Source organism: Didymosphaeria variabile, assembly GCF_027946475.1.
Source record: "Didymosphaeria variabile strain IMI 356815 chromosome Unknown scaffold_2, whole genome shotgun sequence".
In the NCBI taxonomy this organism is placed as follows: Eukaryota; Fungi; Ascomycota; class Dothideomycetes; order Pleosporales; family Didymosphaeriaceae; genus Didymosphaeria; species Didymosphaeria variabile.
Window position 1 is genome coordinate 151,396 of NW_026611621.1, and position 17,120 is coordinate 168,515.

Genomic DNA, 17,120 nt, shown 5'->3' on the forward strand with positions numbered 1-17,120 from the left:
CTCCGTTTGTTGCAATGGATAGGACGTACTACGTTGCCGCCCGGACGCCTCAAAGCGCACGTTCGGTCAAAGAAGAACAAGTTGCGTCGAAGCCACGACCACGGCCTGGCGAAGTCGTCGACTGGCCCAAGGCCGATGGTCCATCGTCCAAAATCCCGGCCGAGATGAGTGCTATTAGATCTAAACGGGGCAGTCTCTATGAGCGAGACCTCGCGGCCCAGCGCCATAGTGCGAAACGGTTTAAAGTGGAGGTTGGAGAACCGTCGTCGCAAGAAGAGGTGGAGTCAGAACGTCCATCATTGCCAGACTTGCGTGGGTTTCGAAGCGACACCGATCTTTCTCTTGTAGGAGATACTACCACTGCCAAGTCCTTTCACGACGATGAAACACGCTTGAAAGTCGACCAGCCTCTCGAAATTGAAGCACAGCCCAGCACTGGCTGATTTAAGGAAATTGCCACACCAAATGCTTTGATAGACTTCGATGAAAATGATTCATCATCATCAAGTAGTGATTCTGGTATCTACCAATCCGACGAAGATAGGTCATGGGATCCATTGAAAAGCTTCTCTGGAGCGGAGGATAAATCCTCTGTGGCATCCTCTGATGAAGGTTCTATCTTTTCGATTGCATCGCTGGCGTCCTCGGCGACGGATCTCTCGAAGGCGAGTGGGTACTCCGCAACACAGATAGCGACTGCGACTCGAGAGGTACTGCTCATATTACGAGACGACGAGGTATTGCAGCCACTATATAAAACAGCCATTGAAGGCGATATCGGTCCTGATCGATTTGTGAACAACTTTCGGCGACTCCTCAAATTATATGCAGAAGACCTGAAGGAAGAGGCTCGTGATCGAATCGAATTCCTAGCTGCTCGACTTGTTGCGGTCAAGGCGAGACACCTCGCGGAGTCCATTTTGGAGAAGTTTTGGAACAGCGCAGTGGCGCCAACATTAGCACCACTTGATTCGAAGTCGAAGGCAATTTTTGCAAAAGAAGATAGCTCTGATGAAGAAGGCGAGGATGAAGTGGAAGACGACGGTATATTTCAAGATCTCGTCATCGCCCAAGATTTCCTTGTTGAAAGTAATGCTTTCGACGATCTTCGATCCCGATTTCGGGAATTCATACACTCGCCAAAAGCATCCACAAAGAAACCAACGGCCAAGGGTAAAGAGCGAGCTTTGGATGAAGAAGACGATAGCTATTCAGGGAAGACAACTAGAGAAAGTTTTGTTGCTGCATTCTCCGGCTTTCTGGGTCAAGACGAGCCGGGAGATCTCGCCGTTGCGCGGTTCACCAAAGCTTTTGCACATGACCCCGAGCTGCACGAACTTCATAAGGCTGCATTGGCCGAGCTTGAGAAGGAGCTTCTTGTCACCAAATACTCCCGTATCCTGGTATTGTACTTCAAAGACCTCAGTGAGGAAGCGGAGCGTGAGACGGATCGAGCAATTATCCAGGAGTTCCGGAAACGATCGAACATCAAGATCATTGTCAACGCTACTTTTCACAATATTATTTTAGATATTGTCGAGGTGAATGAGCGAGCACTGTTACAAAGAGATTCCAGCTCCTTGACAAGTCGGCTCGCCGAACAGCAACAGCGAGTTCACAATCACACCGAGCTACGCAACAGTCCCGATAGCGAGCATGTAGGTAGTGTAGGAGGAAGCCAAAAAGATCAAAGTAAACATCAGGAAGTGGTGCAGCGTCTGGACTACAATTTCCTGCAACGGGGCGTTGCGTTCCGTAAGATGGCACTGAAGATCAGATTATTATCTTTACCGACCTCGCTTCGCGAGATTGTTGAGACAGTGCCCAAGAGCACCATCAAACTATCCTCGGTGCACAATACGTCCGTTCTCAACAAACTGAAGGGATTTGCAGAAGATCATATAGTACTCGAGTGGGACTGGTGGCCAGTGGGTCCTCGAGTGCCCAACCCGCGGCCTGGGACGCGGCGTCTGGAATGGGAAGTAAGTATCTGCTATCGTTACAACACGGTTATAAATTTGCTGAAATTGTGCAGTATTGTGGACAGCCTCTATACCGCATCGTATCTGAAGCACACGCAAATGTTCTTCAGGAAGCTCTAGACAAAATGCCTGATCATCCACCACATTGTCACTGTTGCCATTGCAATCCAGAGGCGCAGGAAAGCGCCCATCCTCTTTTGCATAGCGCAATCGCGGACCCCCTCCCAAACGAATTGCAGCAGATCGAAGCATCTAGGGCGCGTGGGACTGCGCATGCCAAAACCAAGAAGCAGAACGTGAAGCTATTTTCGCCTGCAGACTGGAAGATGCCTTGGAATTCGTTGTCATTTACAATGCCTGGGAATTTTCACGTCATCTCGTCATTGCGCAAGAAATCACCGGGCAATTCGTCCGCTAGATCAAAGCCATCGAAAGCTAGTGCGCGATACACTCCTGGAAGCTCATCGACCGCAACACCAAGCGCTGGGAGTCGAAAGCAAAACGCCGCTTTTGTGCGTAGCGGGTCGAACAATAATATCCCACCGCAAATCCAAGGCCAAACACCAAACAACCCTCCAGATCCCGTCCCAGTAACATCCACCTGGATACTCTTTGGTATCCAGGGTAGCCGCTGGTCCCTAGAGCTAGAACAAATCACTGTTTCTGGCCTCATCAACGACCCCACGTTTTTCCGAGAGCTTAAAGCCCGATATAAGAAGCACCGCGGCTGGCTTAGAATGCTTCTGTCGCCATTCCGCTTCCGGTCTTGTAGATTTGTTAAAGTCAGCCCAACCTTCCTTTTATTGCTCCTCTGTATACCCACTCAGGTTAGTTCTAATACAGGATCACAGTTCGAGAAATTTGACGCCAACCGTGTCATCTCCCAAGGCGATGATCTTCCCGACTACCACGGCTTCAAGCACGATTACGACTACGCGCCCCGCCCGGGCAAAAACCCACTCATAAACCCCAAAACTTTCGCTATATGCCTGAAGGCGTGTGACCCTCAATTCTGCATCTTCTCATGGCTCAGCCCATGGCACGATTGCATCAGGCTACCCCACCGGTCTGACAGAGTCCGTTGCATACCAAAGAAGAGAAGCAGATTCGATGTGGACTCTGATGATGTGGGAATCTTCGCATGGGGCCTTGAGGCTGATTATGCCTTGTCTTTTGCGTTCCTCGCGGTGTATCATATAGTGCCAGTGCTTGCGGCGCTAGGCTTCTGGGCATATTGGCTTGCGACGCATCCTGGGGACTGGCAAAATTCGTCGGTCCCGATATTGACTGTGTTGGCACTGTTTGCGGCATTCTGGGGGCCTTTTGGGAGGCAGTTTCGAGCGTCTTGAGCGCGTGATACTGCAATAGCAGCTGCAACGACATGCTAATAATATGGTTTCTGGGTGTCATCATGCCGGAGTAGAAGCAAATGCCACTGAATGTGGATTATTCTATCAGAAATATTAGAAGTCCTTTTCCATGACACTGTCAAACCACGCTGTTCTACTCAAGTCGTGTGCTACCCACTACCAAAACCAGACTTGATACCACGACCCTATATGTCCCTCCCCTGCCATCCTCGCAGCGCAATCTCATCCTGACACCCACCGCGTCCACGCAACACATAATCTAGCTGGACCTCTAGCCACGTACACACAAGCCGTATTACTACAAGCATTACTCTTCCTTCCCTGTCCCCGTCTTCCCACACACCTCTATACTACACAGCTTTTCGGTGAACATGTACGGAGGAAGTGCAAGACTAAAAGCGAAGACGAAAACACACTCGCAGCCAAGATTAAACTCCTCCCCTTAACATAGATAAAGGTAATTAAACTTCTCACTCACCATTCCGCTCGTCAGTAAGACGCGTCTTCGCCTGTTGTTCGATACGAGAACAGAAGATAGATGGATGCACGTGAGTGTGTGTATGGGATGGATGCAGTCGCGATGCTATGTATAAGCAAGAATAGTAGGAAATAAGTGCACCAACTGAACGGGCTTTGAGAATTTCGCTAAGATATCTGGAGTTAAACAGCACATATGAGGTTCACGAAGACAGGAGAGAGACAAGGTGTATGATTTCTTTCGTGAGTAGTGTACATAATCGAAGCTTGATGTGATCGTATTTTTTTTTTGGAAGAAAGAGAAGAAGAAAGGCTCGGTTGGAAACGGAGGCTGCGTGCCTCGAACCGTGTGATAAAGTGTACCCATGAACTCAAACAAGAACAAAGGAAGTTGGGAGAGAATGTTAACAGAGTCCACGGGTTCGGAAACCACCGAGGTACAGAAGGGGGAAACCATTTTTCTGTACTGAAAATTCCTACGTTTGTGGTCATGCCGTGTATTGTGTGATTCAGTGGACAGAATGTCCCCCCGTAGTCAACGCAGACGTAAAGAAGAGAAGCCCAGGCGTGGGGACCGAGACTCTTCAAGGCAAGGCCTGATACGCCGCGCATGATTGAAAGTGTGTGCTTTCAATTCTCAGTGGCGAGGACTGTGTTGGAAATCAACCTTCCTCTGCTCAGTCTCGTACTTCCATTGATTCCAATAATCCACGGGTTGGCTTCCTACGAAGAAAATGACGCATTTGTCCAGAGCGCTCTGGTCAATGTCATTACAGCCCCATTCATCGAGCTCCTCGGCTTCGGCCTCAAGATTATAGCATATACACTGCTCGATTGCTTCTTCTTCGTGTAAGGAACGTGTCCCGATATTGTAGATCACTGTCGGCGTGAGGTAGCAGATCCATGTATAGGGAAAAGCGCGTAGCGGACGGCAGCAGCCAAAACGACAGTACGCATTGGTCCAGTCCATTTCGACATATTGCACGGATAGGTTCGATGATGACCGTTGCAACTTTAGCAGTTCGCAGGATGTCGCAATTCCGTCCCCATACATTTCTGCGATCATTTTGTTGTGCGTCACCTCGAAGCGCTGTGTCTGTGTCATGGTGTCGTAATCGTGGTGGTCTGCATTCCTCCAGCCATACGCATCGTAACTCATGCTTTCGTTCTCGTTATCTAAGGTCTTCGCGCTGTCTACGGCGATGCTCAGATTGCGCACATAGCTTAAGCCTCGTCTAGAGAATAGAGACCTGCTGTTGAGCTTGTTCTCACAACAAACAAAGGGAGAATATAGCTGCCATCGAAGTGGAAGAACAAACAGGTTCTTGGATAGATAGACTTTCTCTGCTTCGGCGTGAACCGTCTTGCACGTTCGTAAGATGGCAAGGTACGGTTCACGAAAATATTTCTTGTCCTCGAAACGGACGGTATTTTGTGCCTCGAGGTAACCTGTATCCTTGTAGTAGACCTTGCCAACGACCAGAAGCTCGTCATAGACGAGGCACCGCAGTTCCGCGGGCAAGTCAAAGAAACGGAAAGGGGCGGCGTTGTCTTGCATATCCTCAACATCCGTTGACTTGAGGCGACCTTGCGAGACGCTGGCTATCTGGTCCGCAATTGCTTGCGTCTCGTCGGTTTTGACACGCTGCTCCTGCTCGGCGGGCCTTTGTTCCGGACCAGACACCTTGGTTGCGGAAGACCCCATGTCGAGGCTGCACGGTGGCCTGCAGGCTTGCGGTTTGTGTTGTTGAAGAGTAGGTACGGCGTGAGCTGGGTTCGAGTCGCGCCGCACACACTAGAAACGTAGGGAATGACGAATCAATTGCTGTTCTAGTCAGCTCGAGGAAGTCAACTTCAAGGCTCGCACTCACAGCCGTGGCGCGCGATGCCGCTGGAACTAGCAAGACGCCTTTCCAAGCTCTCCGCGACGTCACGAGCTCTCCTTTCGACTCGCGTCCTGCAGCAGCATAAGTAAACTAACCCTACAATCACGCTGTAAACCTCTCACCCGTTAAACACTTACTAAATCACTGTATTTCCGCGGCGCTTTTCCCACGCTCGTAGTGTGGTGTGTACAAGTATGGCGCGACAGTGGCGTGGTGGTTCTAAGTGAGAGACGGAAAGTGCGAACCTCACGAGCTGTTGTTTTGATATCTGGAGAGTCCTGCAGCAGCGTGAGTAATCCAACCCTACGACCAGCCTTCTGATCTCTCATCTAGTTGAACGCTCGCCGTGGAGCTGTCTTCTGCAGCGCTGGGAGAACGTTCGTGGTGTTAAGGTCTTAAAGTTTAACGCGACTGCGGCGAGGTGAATCTATAATTGAGAGACGCAAAACGGAAACCGCGACCCAAGCTTTCCACCTGCCTCGCAAACAACGTGGACACATCACTCAACCCACCATCTCACACTATAAGTCAGAAAATTCTCATTCCCATTTAGAATAGAAGTAGCAGTATGGTATAACACCCTCATGAACAACGTCCCTCCCCTCCCCTTCCCCAGGCCATTTCCCTCGCCCCACCCCTTCAATACAGGCTCGCACCTCAAAAAAAAAAAAAAAAAGGGTCAACATGAGAATGAAACGCCCACGCCCGAACCAAGCGAATGGGGGAAAGCGCGCCCGTAGACACGAAAACACAGCTGTATAGAAGAGTTCGAACCGAACCGAAAAACGCACGCAATATCGACCGACGCCTATGATGTAGCATGGCGCACAATCCAGTGTAGTACTAAGTAGTGTATGATATGAGACGATCCCTCGCTCGCCGTACCATGGTAAAGCAAACGTTAAAGCAAAGCAGAGCAAAGGACATAGACCGAGCGCAAGCACAAGCAGCCAATCCCTGCGCCAGAATTAAGACTTTCCCAATACCAAATCGTGTAGATGTCGCCACCGGCCCATGCTCCGTAGGTAGGAAAGTTGAATGAGAGAAGTTGGAAAAAGACGGGTATATGAACGTTTTTGTTGGGGGTGGACAGGGAGCCGGCCGCAATACTCCGGTGGCTAGTTTCGCGGGAAGGGTTTAGCCATGGTTATGACTGTCCTTGAGAGTCCGCGAAATAAACCGGAAATGACTCGGCTCCTGTACAGAAAGTGGTATAGCTCGAGCAAGCTGTGGATACTGTTGCCAATGAACATCAAGGGGTGCTGCGAGACAACTAGTTAGCCTCAGCTTCCAATCCGTCCCCGAAACCAAAGTCAGTGCCTAACGAGAAACTAGTAGAATCATCGCCAACATGCAGGAACGAATCGAAGTCGAAGTTCTCCAGAGCACCCGGGTCATCGAATCCAAGACCGAGGTTGTCGAAGGAAGGCTGGCAAAGTGATTAGCAGGGAACATTAAGTGCACGTTGAGAGAACTTACATCTTCTGACAGCTGGCCAAAGGCTCCGGCGCCATTGTTGTCCATGGGCGGCGGTTGTTGCTGGACAGGTTGCTGAGGCTGAGCGGCCTGTTGAGGCTGCTGCTGTCCGTTCGGGCCACCAAACGATGATTTGGGATGTACCGGTGTGATCGGAGCGGTCGGAGTCGCCGGTTCTTCGCCACCGGAAGCTGCTGGAGTCGCACCTGTTGCCCCTTTCTTATTTGCGGGCTTCTAACATCAATATCAACGATGCTCAGAGGGGGAGATTTATCGTGCAACTTTACCTTATTGTCCTTGGTGTTCTTCTTCTTAGGGTTTGCTTTGTTGGTTTGCGACGGCGTTGGAGGTGCAGCAGGCTGAGAAGGTGATGGCTCCGTACGTGGCTGATCACCAGTGGGTGCTGGAGGAGGTGGCATCTGCTGGCGATTCTGCTGAGGGTTGGCGCCCATTGGACCCATTTGCTGCTGTCCGGGCATCATTCCGGGTTGACCTTGTGGTCCGCGCCAACCTGCACCATTTTGCATGGCAGCCATTTGATTCCTTTGCATCATCTGCATTTGCTCTGGTGTTACCTGCTGTCCGTTGACGAATTGAGGATGCGAACTCGGGGGCCTCATCATCTGTGGGTTCATTCCATTTGGATAGTTGAATTGCGGAGGCATGCCCGGAGGCATTTGATTAGGATCAAATGCTACACCAGGCGCAGGGGAACCACGCTGTTGCATTGCACCCTCAGGCATTGGCGACCCGGGAAGACCTTGCGGGCCCATACGTGGGGTAGCACCCTTCTTCATTTGATCACTGGGATTAGGCGAGGGCCCGGCTCTGCTACCCTGGGGGGACATCGAAGGAGGGAAGCCGGCGCCAACAGGACCCTGTGCGTGGGGGCCGGACATGCTGTCCTGCTCCTGTCGGGCCATTAGTAACCGCTTCTTGTTCTGCTGCTCGAGCAACATCAGCTGCATTTGGTAGTCCTGCAGCGCATGGTTTCCTTGAGGCGGCGCGGCGCCAGCAGGGATTCCTGCCGGTCGTGGTTGGTTGCCAACAAAGATCTCTCCTTCACCGGGTAGGCCGGACTGGTTCATCGGAGAGCCTTGTGCAACATTGTTCATCCCCTGATGGTTATTGAGTGCCGTTCTCTGTTGGTGGGCCAGGCTTTGGGCATATACCTCAATTTGTTTTTGTTGCGCATTCGGCCCCTGCTGGGCGAATTCACCAAACTGGTTCCCGGGCATGTTACCCGCATTCATTGCACCTGCAAAAGGCATATGGTTAGCCTGGGGACCAGAATAGTCCGGGGGCGCTCGTGGCAAGCTTTGGCGGTGCGCCAGCGCCATTCGAGGGCTAATGGAATGGATACCTTCAACACGTTGCCGCTTATTCGGAGATCCTCCGTTTTCGTTGGAACCGGGCGACTGAGGCCGTTGCCCGTTCATTTCCATCTGGGAGCCGTCTCTTTGCATTTGCGCAGACATCATGGCCTGATTCTTCATTTGGTTCATGTTTGCCATGGGGTTGCCGTTACTAGATAGCCCAGAATGTGAGTAAAGACCCGATCTTGCCCAAGTGGGGATGTACATACGGACGGTTGTTCATGGCTGCGGCGCGTTTGAGGTCATTTGTAGGAACGCCATTCGGCATTGCGCGTAGCATGTTTGTGTACTGGGCTCCATTCATGCCGCCCTGCATCAGCATACGCTGGTTCCTCTGCTCAGTTTGGGCTTGCATGACGTTCTGCGATTGTCAGTTCCAAAGAGACCTCACGAGAATGAGGCGCACTTACACGTGCATGCGCGATGTACTGGCTTCCCTTGTTCTGGCGACCGCGGGCAGCACTGAATATATCCCAGAACTGGACCCACCAGTCGAGCAGAAACGAGGTCTCAGTAGCCTGATTGCCGGGCATGTTTGGGAGGGGAAGATCTCCCGGATCGACTCCGTTCACATTCCTTCCGCTTGGACTTGGCTTGTTCTTCAAGTTCATGTTCAAGTCGGCATCGAGCATCGCCTTCGCTAGTTTGTGATTGTCGGTCCGCATGAAGTAGTCGTAGATGTAGGTGTTCAGCAGATCGCGTGGATCCATGCCATTCCCCGGCTGTCGCTGGCCATTGCCCATGATGGGTGTGCCGTCGAGGGGGCCTCCGCCCGCGTTCATGTTGGCCATCTGGGCGGCCATCTGAGGGTTCTGCATCGCGGAAGTGGTGAGCGGCGACTGCAGCAGGCGCCGGCGATGTGTATATGCCGATGAGATGCGCGCGATAGCGGTTGGGCTTGAAGTATGTCGCGGTTATCGCACTTCAGCGCTATAGCTGGACGTGAGTTACAGCTGCATGGGCCACAAGCCGTGGCGACCGGTGTTCGGGACGTGGGTGAAGCGCCGCCTTTACTGTCTCATGCGGCGCTGGCGGAGTGGCGCGGCACGATTGCGATGCGATTGCGCGAATGGGTTGGGGGTGGACGCGGCGGTGATATGGTATGGATGGGAGCGCAGCAGGGTCTAGCGATGGCGTGGTGAGCGAGAAGCCTTCTGCAGTAGGCAGGCAGGCAGGCAGGGCGCGGCACGGTATCCAAATCAGCCTTCGGGCGCTGCCGATGTGAGAAGGACGCGCAAACGCTGCTGTTAATTTCGCAGGCGTGCGGTGCAGTGTGCAGGCCGCCGAGATGGGGCGCGATGGGCGAGGGTAGGAAGTCAGCACAGCGAGAGAGTAGCGGGCAACTGCGACCTCCACGAGGGGGGCGGCCAAGGATGGGAAGAAGCGCCAAGGGAGCAACACGTGATCGAACCTATTCTTGGGTCCCAGCCTCTTCGTGCCTTGCCACGCGAGAGCACGTCAATGGCGAGGTGCAATTTGCGACTTTGCTGCCTGCGACTTCTTGCACGCCGGCTGCCCGCACATATCGCAGCGGGTTGAGATGAAGACGGTTTGCTTCGTTGTCATCTGACTGGGGCATGATGTGCGCGTGGAGAGCTGTAGCGCGCGGAGGCCCACAACGCCGACTGAACCCGCCCTACTTTTTTGCACAACGGACAGCACAGCGCATCGTCATTCCTGCGCATGTGCAGATTCACTTCAAAAAGCTCTATCTATATGTATGTGCATTGGTGTATAGTCGAACAGTGCCATGTCGTCCGCTTCGGGCCCCACAATGTGCACATCGCCCAAGTGCAATTACTGCGCGTTCTACAATTGCATGCATGATAAGACACAGCCAAGTGCAATTCTCTACCAAAGTACGCCAAATCCGTAAATGCATCTAACACAATGGGTATACGCCGCCTCTCGGCCGTCGCAAAATGGTACGTCCTCATTCGTCGTCTGGCGGCATCTCATCATCGATGTAGCGGATGAGCGATATCCGCATTTCGGTCGTGTCGTTGCCGCGTAGTACGTCGCTGGTGAAATGCGCTTCGACTTGCATGTGCACCTAAGCGCGGGTCAGTCTCCACGCTGCCTGCCTTGCTGGATGGACAAACGAACCATTTCCAGTGCGCCCCTGAGCACGCCTACAAGTATGTTCGAGAACCACAGCTCATCCTGTGCTCGGCCGTCGTCGGGTAGTTCTACGAAGTCTGCCAGCGGGTTCTCCTCGAAGATGAGTGAGAACTGCTTGTTATCGCTCGACCAGTTCGTGATCGTTGGTGTGATGTTGAGGAAGATCTTGAAGCCGACCTGGTCCGATTGATCAGCCTCGCTCAACCCACGCGGCAGTGCGGGGCTACCTTTGATATCATCTCGGCCACTTCGCGGAAGTTGGAACAGGCAGGTGCGCTCGACTTGGCGAGGAAATCCTCAATCAGGCGAAGCCCGATGTTGTAGCCCATGCGATCCAGCTGCTTGTTCACCTCGGGGTAGTTGAACTCGTAATCTTTGCATAGCTGAGCGACTATCGTGCCATAGGTAAGCGTGACGAGCTCGGCGCTGACCTTGTCGACTCGCGTCCTAGAAGGTCAGATTGTATCCTTCACGTAGAGGTCGAAACTTACTTCCAGACTCTGGTAACAATTAGCGCAAGCCATGGGTATACGCTGGGCAATCTGGAGCTCACTCCTCGCCCAAGCGGCCGGCTTTTGAAGAAGCCATCTTGCAGAACTCAGCTCCTCGGTATGACCTCCAGTCAACGGATCTGTGAATGTAGGGTTCCGAGTACGGACAGTGCGGGGTTGGTATGGAGTCGTCGATATAAGGTTAAGTTGGTTGAGCAGGCGCGCTGAAAGCACACATGTAGATCCCCTTACTAAGCAACAGCCTCGCGCTAGCACGCGGCGCCATGTCCAAAAGTTTACAACCCCAGCGACTGCCTGCGATATTGCGCCCGGAGATTTTCCCACACTCCACCGCACAACCGCATACCGACCACTTACCCACCGCATACCCACCGCATACCCCGGGTTCTACAATGTCGGCCGAAAAGCGCCCCGCCGCCGACTCCTTCGGTTCTACCCAGCTCGTCAAACGCGCAAAGTCGGATGCCAATATAAATGGAAGCTCTGCGGTGACCGTGGCCAATGGCCCGGCGCAGAATGGCGCGCTCATACAGGCGGTATGTTAGGTCTCGACGGCTCCAGAAAAGCATATTTGCTAAAGATGGCGCGACTGACAGGCATGATAGGTCCCACGAGGCGGCGTGCTGCAGTCGCCTGTTATGGAGTTGACTGGGCACAGCGGGGAGGTATTTGCAGCTCGATTCGATCCTACCGGCCAGATTATTGCTTCCGGATCCATGGACCGGTCAATATGTGAGTAGCCATGCCACAATGTAGCTATCTATACAACCTAACAGCACGCAGTACTCTGGCGCAGCTCCGGTGAATGTGAAAATTACGGTATCCTCACTGGCCACAAACAAGCAGTTCTGGATCTGCATTGGTCGCGCGATTCAAAAGTCCTCTTCTCTGCATCTGCAGATATGCACCTGGCGAGCTGGGACGTGGAAACTGGTGAGAGGATACGGAGACATCCAGGCCACGAAGAGGTTATCAATTGCATGGACGTGAGCAAACGCGGCGAGGAGATGCTCGTCAGCGGCTCTGATGACGGCTACATTGGTGTAAGTCGGCCTGCGCAGTGGTTTTGGTGTCGCTAATTGAGGTACAGCTCTGGGACTCAAGAACGAAGGACGCCGTCAGCTTCATACCAACCGAATTTCCAATCACAGCGATAGCTTTGTCCGAGGCTGGCAATGGATTATTTACTGGTGGCATCGACAACGACATCAAAGTCTGGGATCTCAGGAAGAAGGCAGTGACATATTCACTTCTAGGCCATACCGATACAGTCACATCGCTGCAGCTGTCGCCGGATAACACCCTTCTTCTCTCTAACGCGCACGACTCAACGGTACGCACATGGGATGTGCGACCATTTGCGCCAGCCGATCGAGGAGTGAAAACGTACGATGGAGCTCCTACAGGCCAAGAACGCAACCTGCTCAAGGCAAGCTGGGATGCAGATGGTAAGAGGATTGCAGCAGGCAGCGGAGACCAGAGCGTAGCAATATGGGACGCAGGGACCGGAAAACTTCTGCACAAACTGCCCGGCCACAAGGGTGCGGTGAACGATGTCCGTTTCCATCCGCAAGACGAACCTCTCTGTAAGTCAGCAATTTTTCTTGTTTTCTGTCGCGTGATCTTCCTTCAAGATTCCGCTCCGCATGCCGGAGCCTTTCAGTTTCAACGCTCGGAGAGGGATGGTTCGACGAGCGGTGAGCGCGATGACAAGCTTCCAAGCTCCCAAGTTGACATCGTGGCACGCATTTGAGGCGGCTTGAGCGTACAACGTGGGACCATCTTCCCTGCGCATCCGTTTCAATCGCACAGCAACCACAGACAAGTCGACCGAGGCTAACCTGACGATCTCCAGTGGTCTCCGCATCCTCAGACCGCACGCTCCTTGTGGGGGAGTTGGCGAAGTGAGAAGTTCACGGCAAAGTCTCTTGGCTGTGGCTCTCGCGACCTACCAAGATGACGCAAAGCGTGGCAAGAAACAAAAGGGCTTAAACGACCCTTCGTACGATGGCCGGGGCCCTGCCGTGTCACAGGGGCGCTGCTTACACACTGGATACGCCGGTGCGACATGCAGAGTTGGGGACCAGGGGCCCTGAGGGAGCGAAACGGTGGCGACGACGCGTACAGAACGCGCGCGTTTGTAAATTAGCTGCAGTGCAACGACACGCTCTTCGCGTTGTGGGAGGTTGTCAACAAAGAGATTTGATAAACACAGATTGGGCCTTCGTGCCCCTTTTGAAGAACGCATGCAACCGCATCGTTCGTGTGGTCTGTTAGGAAGAGCGCGCTTCGATGCAGGTTGATTGGTGTTGAGCGATCGCATTGTTTCGGAAATTTCGACGTCCGCCCAATGACGAGTCGCCCTCCAGCCGCATCTCCAACGCGCTGACAACGCAACCCTTTGCGTTCGAATTCACGACGAACCATGCTCGAAGCAGATGGCATTCGCCGCTCGAACTACCGCACGGCCCGTGTTCTCGCGGGCACTCGCAGCATCGTCGCGTTTCAGCATGGGCGAGGCCGCTGTTTGACACGCGAGCTGTTGCAGGCCGTGGCCCGCGCGTGCAATGCTTCAACCCCAGAGCTCACAATCACCAGCAGGCGTCCTTGCAGCAGGCCCTCGTGCGACTTGCGGCTGCGCTCCGTCCCCATGTTCCCTTCTCCCCCTCCTTAAGCCCTGTGTTTCCTTATCCTTTGGTTCCTGTGCGTGAGCTGTGCTGTTGACCACCAGTTTCGCGGCGAACCGTCTGTTGTGCTTTCGTTGGCTCAAGAGCAAGGCCCGAGTGCAGTAGGTTCGCTGTTGGCTGTTGGTTCTTCGACGTGTTTTTCTGTGATTGAGAATAGCTTGTGGGACTTCAGCCAACGGTTCACGCGGGAGATATGTATGCCGCTTTCTGACAGACGGACGGGCTCCAGTCATTCTTATCTTCTATTCGTCTTCCTTCCTTCGTACCGTTTACCCACTGCCGCAAGGTCGGTACTTCTATACATTCACTCGCCATCTCCCAGAGCAAGGAGCTGGATTCTTGGGTAGCGCTGTTGCACGCTGTATACAAAGGAAAAGTAAAGAGCTAGGACATCAAACGTCTGTATACTCAGACCTCGGACGGAACACCGGCGCCTCAACCTCAAAAGATAATTCGATTCGACACCCACCTACCGCCAAACATGCCTATGCCAACATTGTGGAAGTGGTCCCCCCGACCAGACCAAACACCAGATGGATCCCCAGCCTCGCAGAGCTCCTCCCGCTTCGGCGCCCTCCACACCAACGTGCGCTCCATGATCAACGGATCATCAATATACTCGCGCTCACCAAACCTCGGCGGAGATAGCAGTCCCAAAACACCGTTCCTGGGCTTCTTCCGCCGCGAGCACTCCCCGCCGCCACCCATCGATGTGCATGCTGCGAACGGCCCTCCCCGCGACTCAAGCGATTCACGCTCACCATTGCACCCGCAGCACACAGCGCGCTCCTACATGCGGTCCATCGCACCGTTCCAGCCTCCGCGAGAACCGGACGTCGTGTACAGAAGGGACTCCGACGTCCCAGATCGCCACCCCGCAGACGTACAGCTCGACTACACACGAAGCGTAGACCCCTCAACGGAGGTCCTCAGCGACGAAGTCCAGCAGCGTCGACGACGCCGCCACCGGCGAAGAAAGGCCCATCGTCCTCAACGCGCGTGGGTGCGACGCAGAAACGCACACTCACAGCGCGGATGCATGCCCTTTGTAAAAGGCTCGGCTGCACGAGGGAAGCTCATCTCAGCCATGATATCCGGGTTTTTTCTCGCGACCGTGCTGGCTGTTTGTACGTCTCCCCTTCCCTCTTCCCTCCCTCCTCCCCACTTTATCAAAGCATTCTTCTAACGTGTGTGCCACAGACCTCGCCCTCGCCCTCACCCGGCACTCCCTCGGCCAAGAAGTCCACGTCCTCTTCATAATGATCGTGCTCGGCACAACCATTTTCTTCTGCCACAGCCTCATCCGGCTATGCATGTTAATCTTGCATCCTCCTACTGACGACCCCGAGCGCCCGTCTGTGCCGAATATGACGGGGCCAGAGGGGTTTAATCCCGTGCGGCCGATACGCGTGCACCTTGCGCGCGACGAGGAGCTTGCAGATGCGTATTCGTCTGACGAGGAGGAGGAAGAAGGGGACGTAGGACGGGAGGGAAGGAGTAGGGGTGTAGGAGGAGGAGATGCCGAGAAAGACATCAAACTGCCCCCACCCCCACCCGCCTACGGTCTGTGGCGCTCCTCCGTGCGCGTGGATCCTAACCTTTTGCACTGGCAGCGCGTGGACGAGGCTGCTGCTCCACACCCTAGTTCGGGCCACACATCGCGGCAGTCGTCGCAGCCCGCGAGCCGAAACGGGAGTGTATCCGCCCCAGAGCCCTCAGCACCGCGCCCGCCATCCTACGTGAGTGACGACGGTGTGAGTTACGCGGTTGAGGCGGCGCCGAGGAGCGTCGCGCCTAGTCATACGGGGGTTAGTGATATTCATCCTGCGTGGAGGCCGGGGTATGCGGTTAGTGAGGTTGGGTCGGTGTGGCCTCGGTCGCAACATGTATGAGGTCTCGGTATGTGTCTAAAGACCTAGGCGAAGTAGAGCTGTGTTGTGTTGCGTTTGGTTGCATTGCGTGCCTTGGCATTTGGGTTTCTTGTAATAGTCATATTGTGTTTGGCATCGTTTCGTTTGGAAGGAGTTCACTGGTTGTGATAGCGTAGCATTGGCGTTTGATGTAGGATAGTTGGAGGTGTGGTCAGGTGTGGTGGGAAGAAGAGCGCAGTGAGTGTGTATGAGGCCTCAATTGCATTCCGCCCTATTCTTGTATATGATTGAGCCTGTGGTCGTGTTCTTGAAATCTACCATGAACGAGATTGCTAGATCTGAGAAAGTGTGGAAAGTGGGAGCGAGGTATGAGATCTGTCAGACTTGATGAGATCGTTGGCTCCGGTAGAGGCTCATTTGCTTTCACCTCTCGCCTACTTTCGCCGTTTGTACTGCTCTGATGTCTCGGTCTCGGGCTGTGTCTTTCCAGCCGCCGAGTACCTACTACATGAGGCTGAGGATTGACAGTATTTCGGAAGCTCCGTCTGTGCCAAGATGCGAACAGTACAAACAGGAAGCAGCGTTACTTCTGTTCGTCAAACTACAAAATTCCCCGAGATTGGACGGCGTGGCCGACATGTGCTCGATGCGCTTCGGGCTGCTGATTGGTTGCTCGGCAGATCATGATCGCCTGCCAAGAGGATACTGAACGCCCACTCCGTCTCCAAGCCTCGACCCTCCCAGTGCTTCATTCGACTACACATTCAGGCCCTCCCTCATCTCTAGCAACAAGTATATGCGCTACTAGAAAATCTCTGCTTCACTGCTCGACGGTCTTTCTGGGCAAGTCTTGACTCCTGCGCAATCGGGAACGATCCACCTTTGCCAAGCTGTCTACAACGGACGAAACGAATGAACTTTGGAACAACGTGGGGGATAATTCTTACGGACTACGGCGGCTCTTTTGCTCGCCTCAAGTCATCGTCCAGCTCGTTGCTTGTTATGGCAGTTCCTTATTAGCTTAGGCAGCCAATGATGGGGGCGAGCAACTTTGACCAAGAGATGTCCACCTGCCTGAATGCGTTATGAAACACGCGAACAGCCTCTTGAGCGATATAGCTGCCACAAACGACTTGACCTGTGGTCGGTAGTCTTGCGGCTAATGGGGACTCCACTACATGCGATACCAATCAGGTTTGCAGCTGATAATACATACCATCATGTACTATCAGCTGATACGGACTATCAACATCATGTCCAAGGCCAAGAACAATATGGTTCATAAATACTGACCTCTCGTCTCGCAGCATCTCTTCTTCTCGACATCATTCCAGCACTGTTTGATCTTTTGCGGGCAGTCCA

General features: G+C 53.5%; 6 protein-coding genes across 6 annotated transcripts; 3 read left to right on the forward strand and 3 right to left on the reverse strand.

Annotated features, from left to right (window-relative positions):
- Nucleotides 1-14: 14 nt before the first annotated feature.
- Nucleotides 15-2,102, forward strand: N0V89_001755 (uncharacterized protein; the record flags this gene model as incomplete). Its single annotated transcript, XM_056210566.1, has 4 exons — nucleotides 15-145; nucleotides 512-1,658; nucleotides 1,716-1,921; nucleotides 2,036-2,102. The coding sequence occupies 4 exons, from the start codon at nucleotides 15-17 to the stop codon at nucleotides 2,100-2,102; spliced, it is 1,551 nt and encodes a 516-aa protein (XP_056074039.1).
- Nucleotides 2,103-4,466: 2,364 nt separating this feature from the next.
- N0V89_001756 (uncharacterized protein) lies at nucleotides 4,467-5,534 on the reverse strand (the record flags this gene model as incomplete). The annotated part of the gene is made up of 1 exon (XM_056210567.1): nucleotides 4,467-5,534. The coding sequence occupies one exon, from the start codon at nucleotides 5,532-5,534 to the stop codon at nucleotides 4,467-4,469; it is 1,068 nt and encodes a 355-aa protein (XP_056074040.1).
- Nucleotides 5,535-6,988: 1,454 nt separating this feature from the next.
- Nucleotides 6,989-9,385, reverse strand: N0V89_001757 (uncharacterized protein; the record flags this gene model as incomplete). Its single annotated transcript, XM_056210568.1, has 5 exons — nucleotides 6,989-7,144; nucleotides 7,195-7,425; nucleotides 7,479-8,718; nucleotides 8,777-8,928; nucleotides 8,978-9,385. 5 exons carry the CDS (start codon nucleotides 9,383-9,385, stop codon nucleotides 6,989-6,991), a joined length of 2,187 nt encoding a protein of 728 aa, XP_056074041.1.
- A 1,115-nt stretch (nucleotides 9,386-10,500) lies between these two features.
- On the reverse strand, nucleotides 10,501-11,276 carry N0V89_001758 (uncharacterized protein; the record flags this gene model as incomplete). Its single annotated transcript, XM_056210569.1, has 4 exons — nucleotides 10,501-10,620; nucleotides 10,674-10,865; nucleotides 10,916-11,135; nucleotides 11,242-11,276. The coding sequence occupies 4 exons, from the start codon at nucleotides 11,274-11,276 to the stop codon at nucleotides 10,501-10,503; spliced, it is 567 nt and encodes a 188-aa protein (XP_056074042.1).
- A 316-nt stretch (nucleotides 11,277-11,592) lies between these two features.
- On the forward strand, nucleotides 11,593-13,108 carry N0V89_001759 (uncharacterized protein; the record flags this gene model as incomplete). The annotated part of the gene is made up of 5 exons (XM_056210570.1): nucleotides 11,593-11,736; nucleotides 11,806-11,932; nucleotides 11,984-12,243; nucleotides 12,291-12,786; nucleotides 13,056-13,108. The coding sequence occupies 5 exons, from the start codon at nucleotides 11,593-11,595 to the stop codon at nucleotides 13,106-13,108; spliced, it is 1,080 nt and encodes a 359-aa protein (XP_056074043.1).
- Nucleotides 13,109-14,368: 1,260 nt separating this feature from the next.
- Nucleotides 14,369-15,815, forward strand: N0V89_001760 (uncharacterized protein; the record flags this gene model as incomplete). Its single annotated transcript, XM_056210571.1, has 3 exons — nucleotides 14,369-15,014; nucleotides 15,088-15,626; nucleotides 15,807-15,815. The coding sequence occupies 3 exons, from the start codon at nucleotides 14,369-14,371 to the stop codon at nucleotides 15,813-15,815; spliced, it is 1,194 nt and encodes a 397-aa protein (XP_056074044.1).
- Between the last annotated feature and the right edge of the window lie 1,305 nt (nucleotides 15,816-17,120).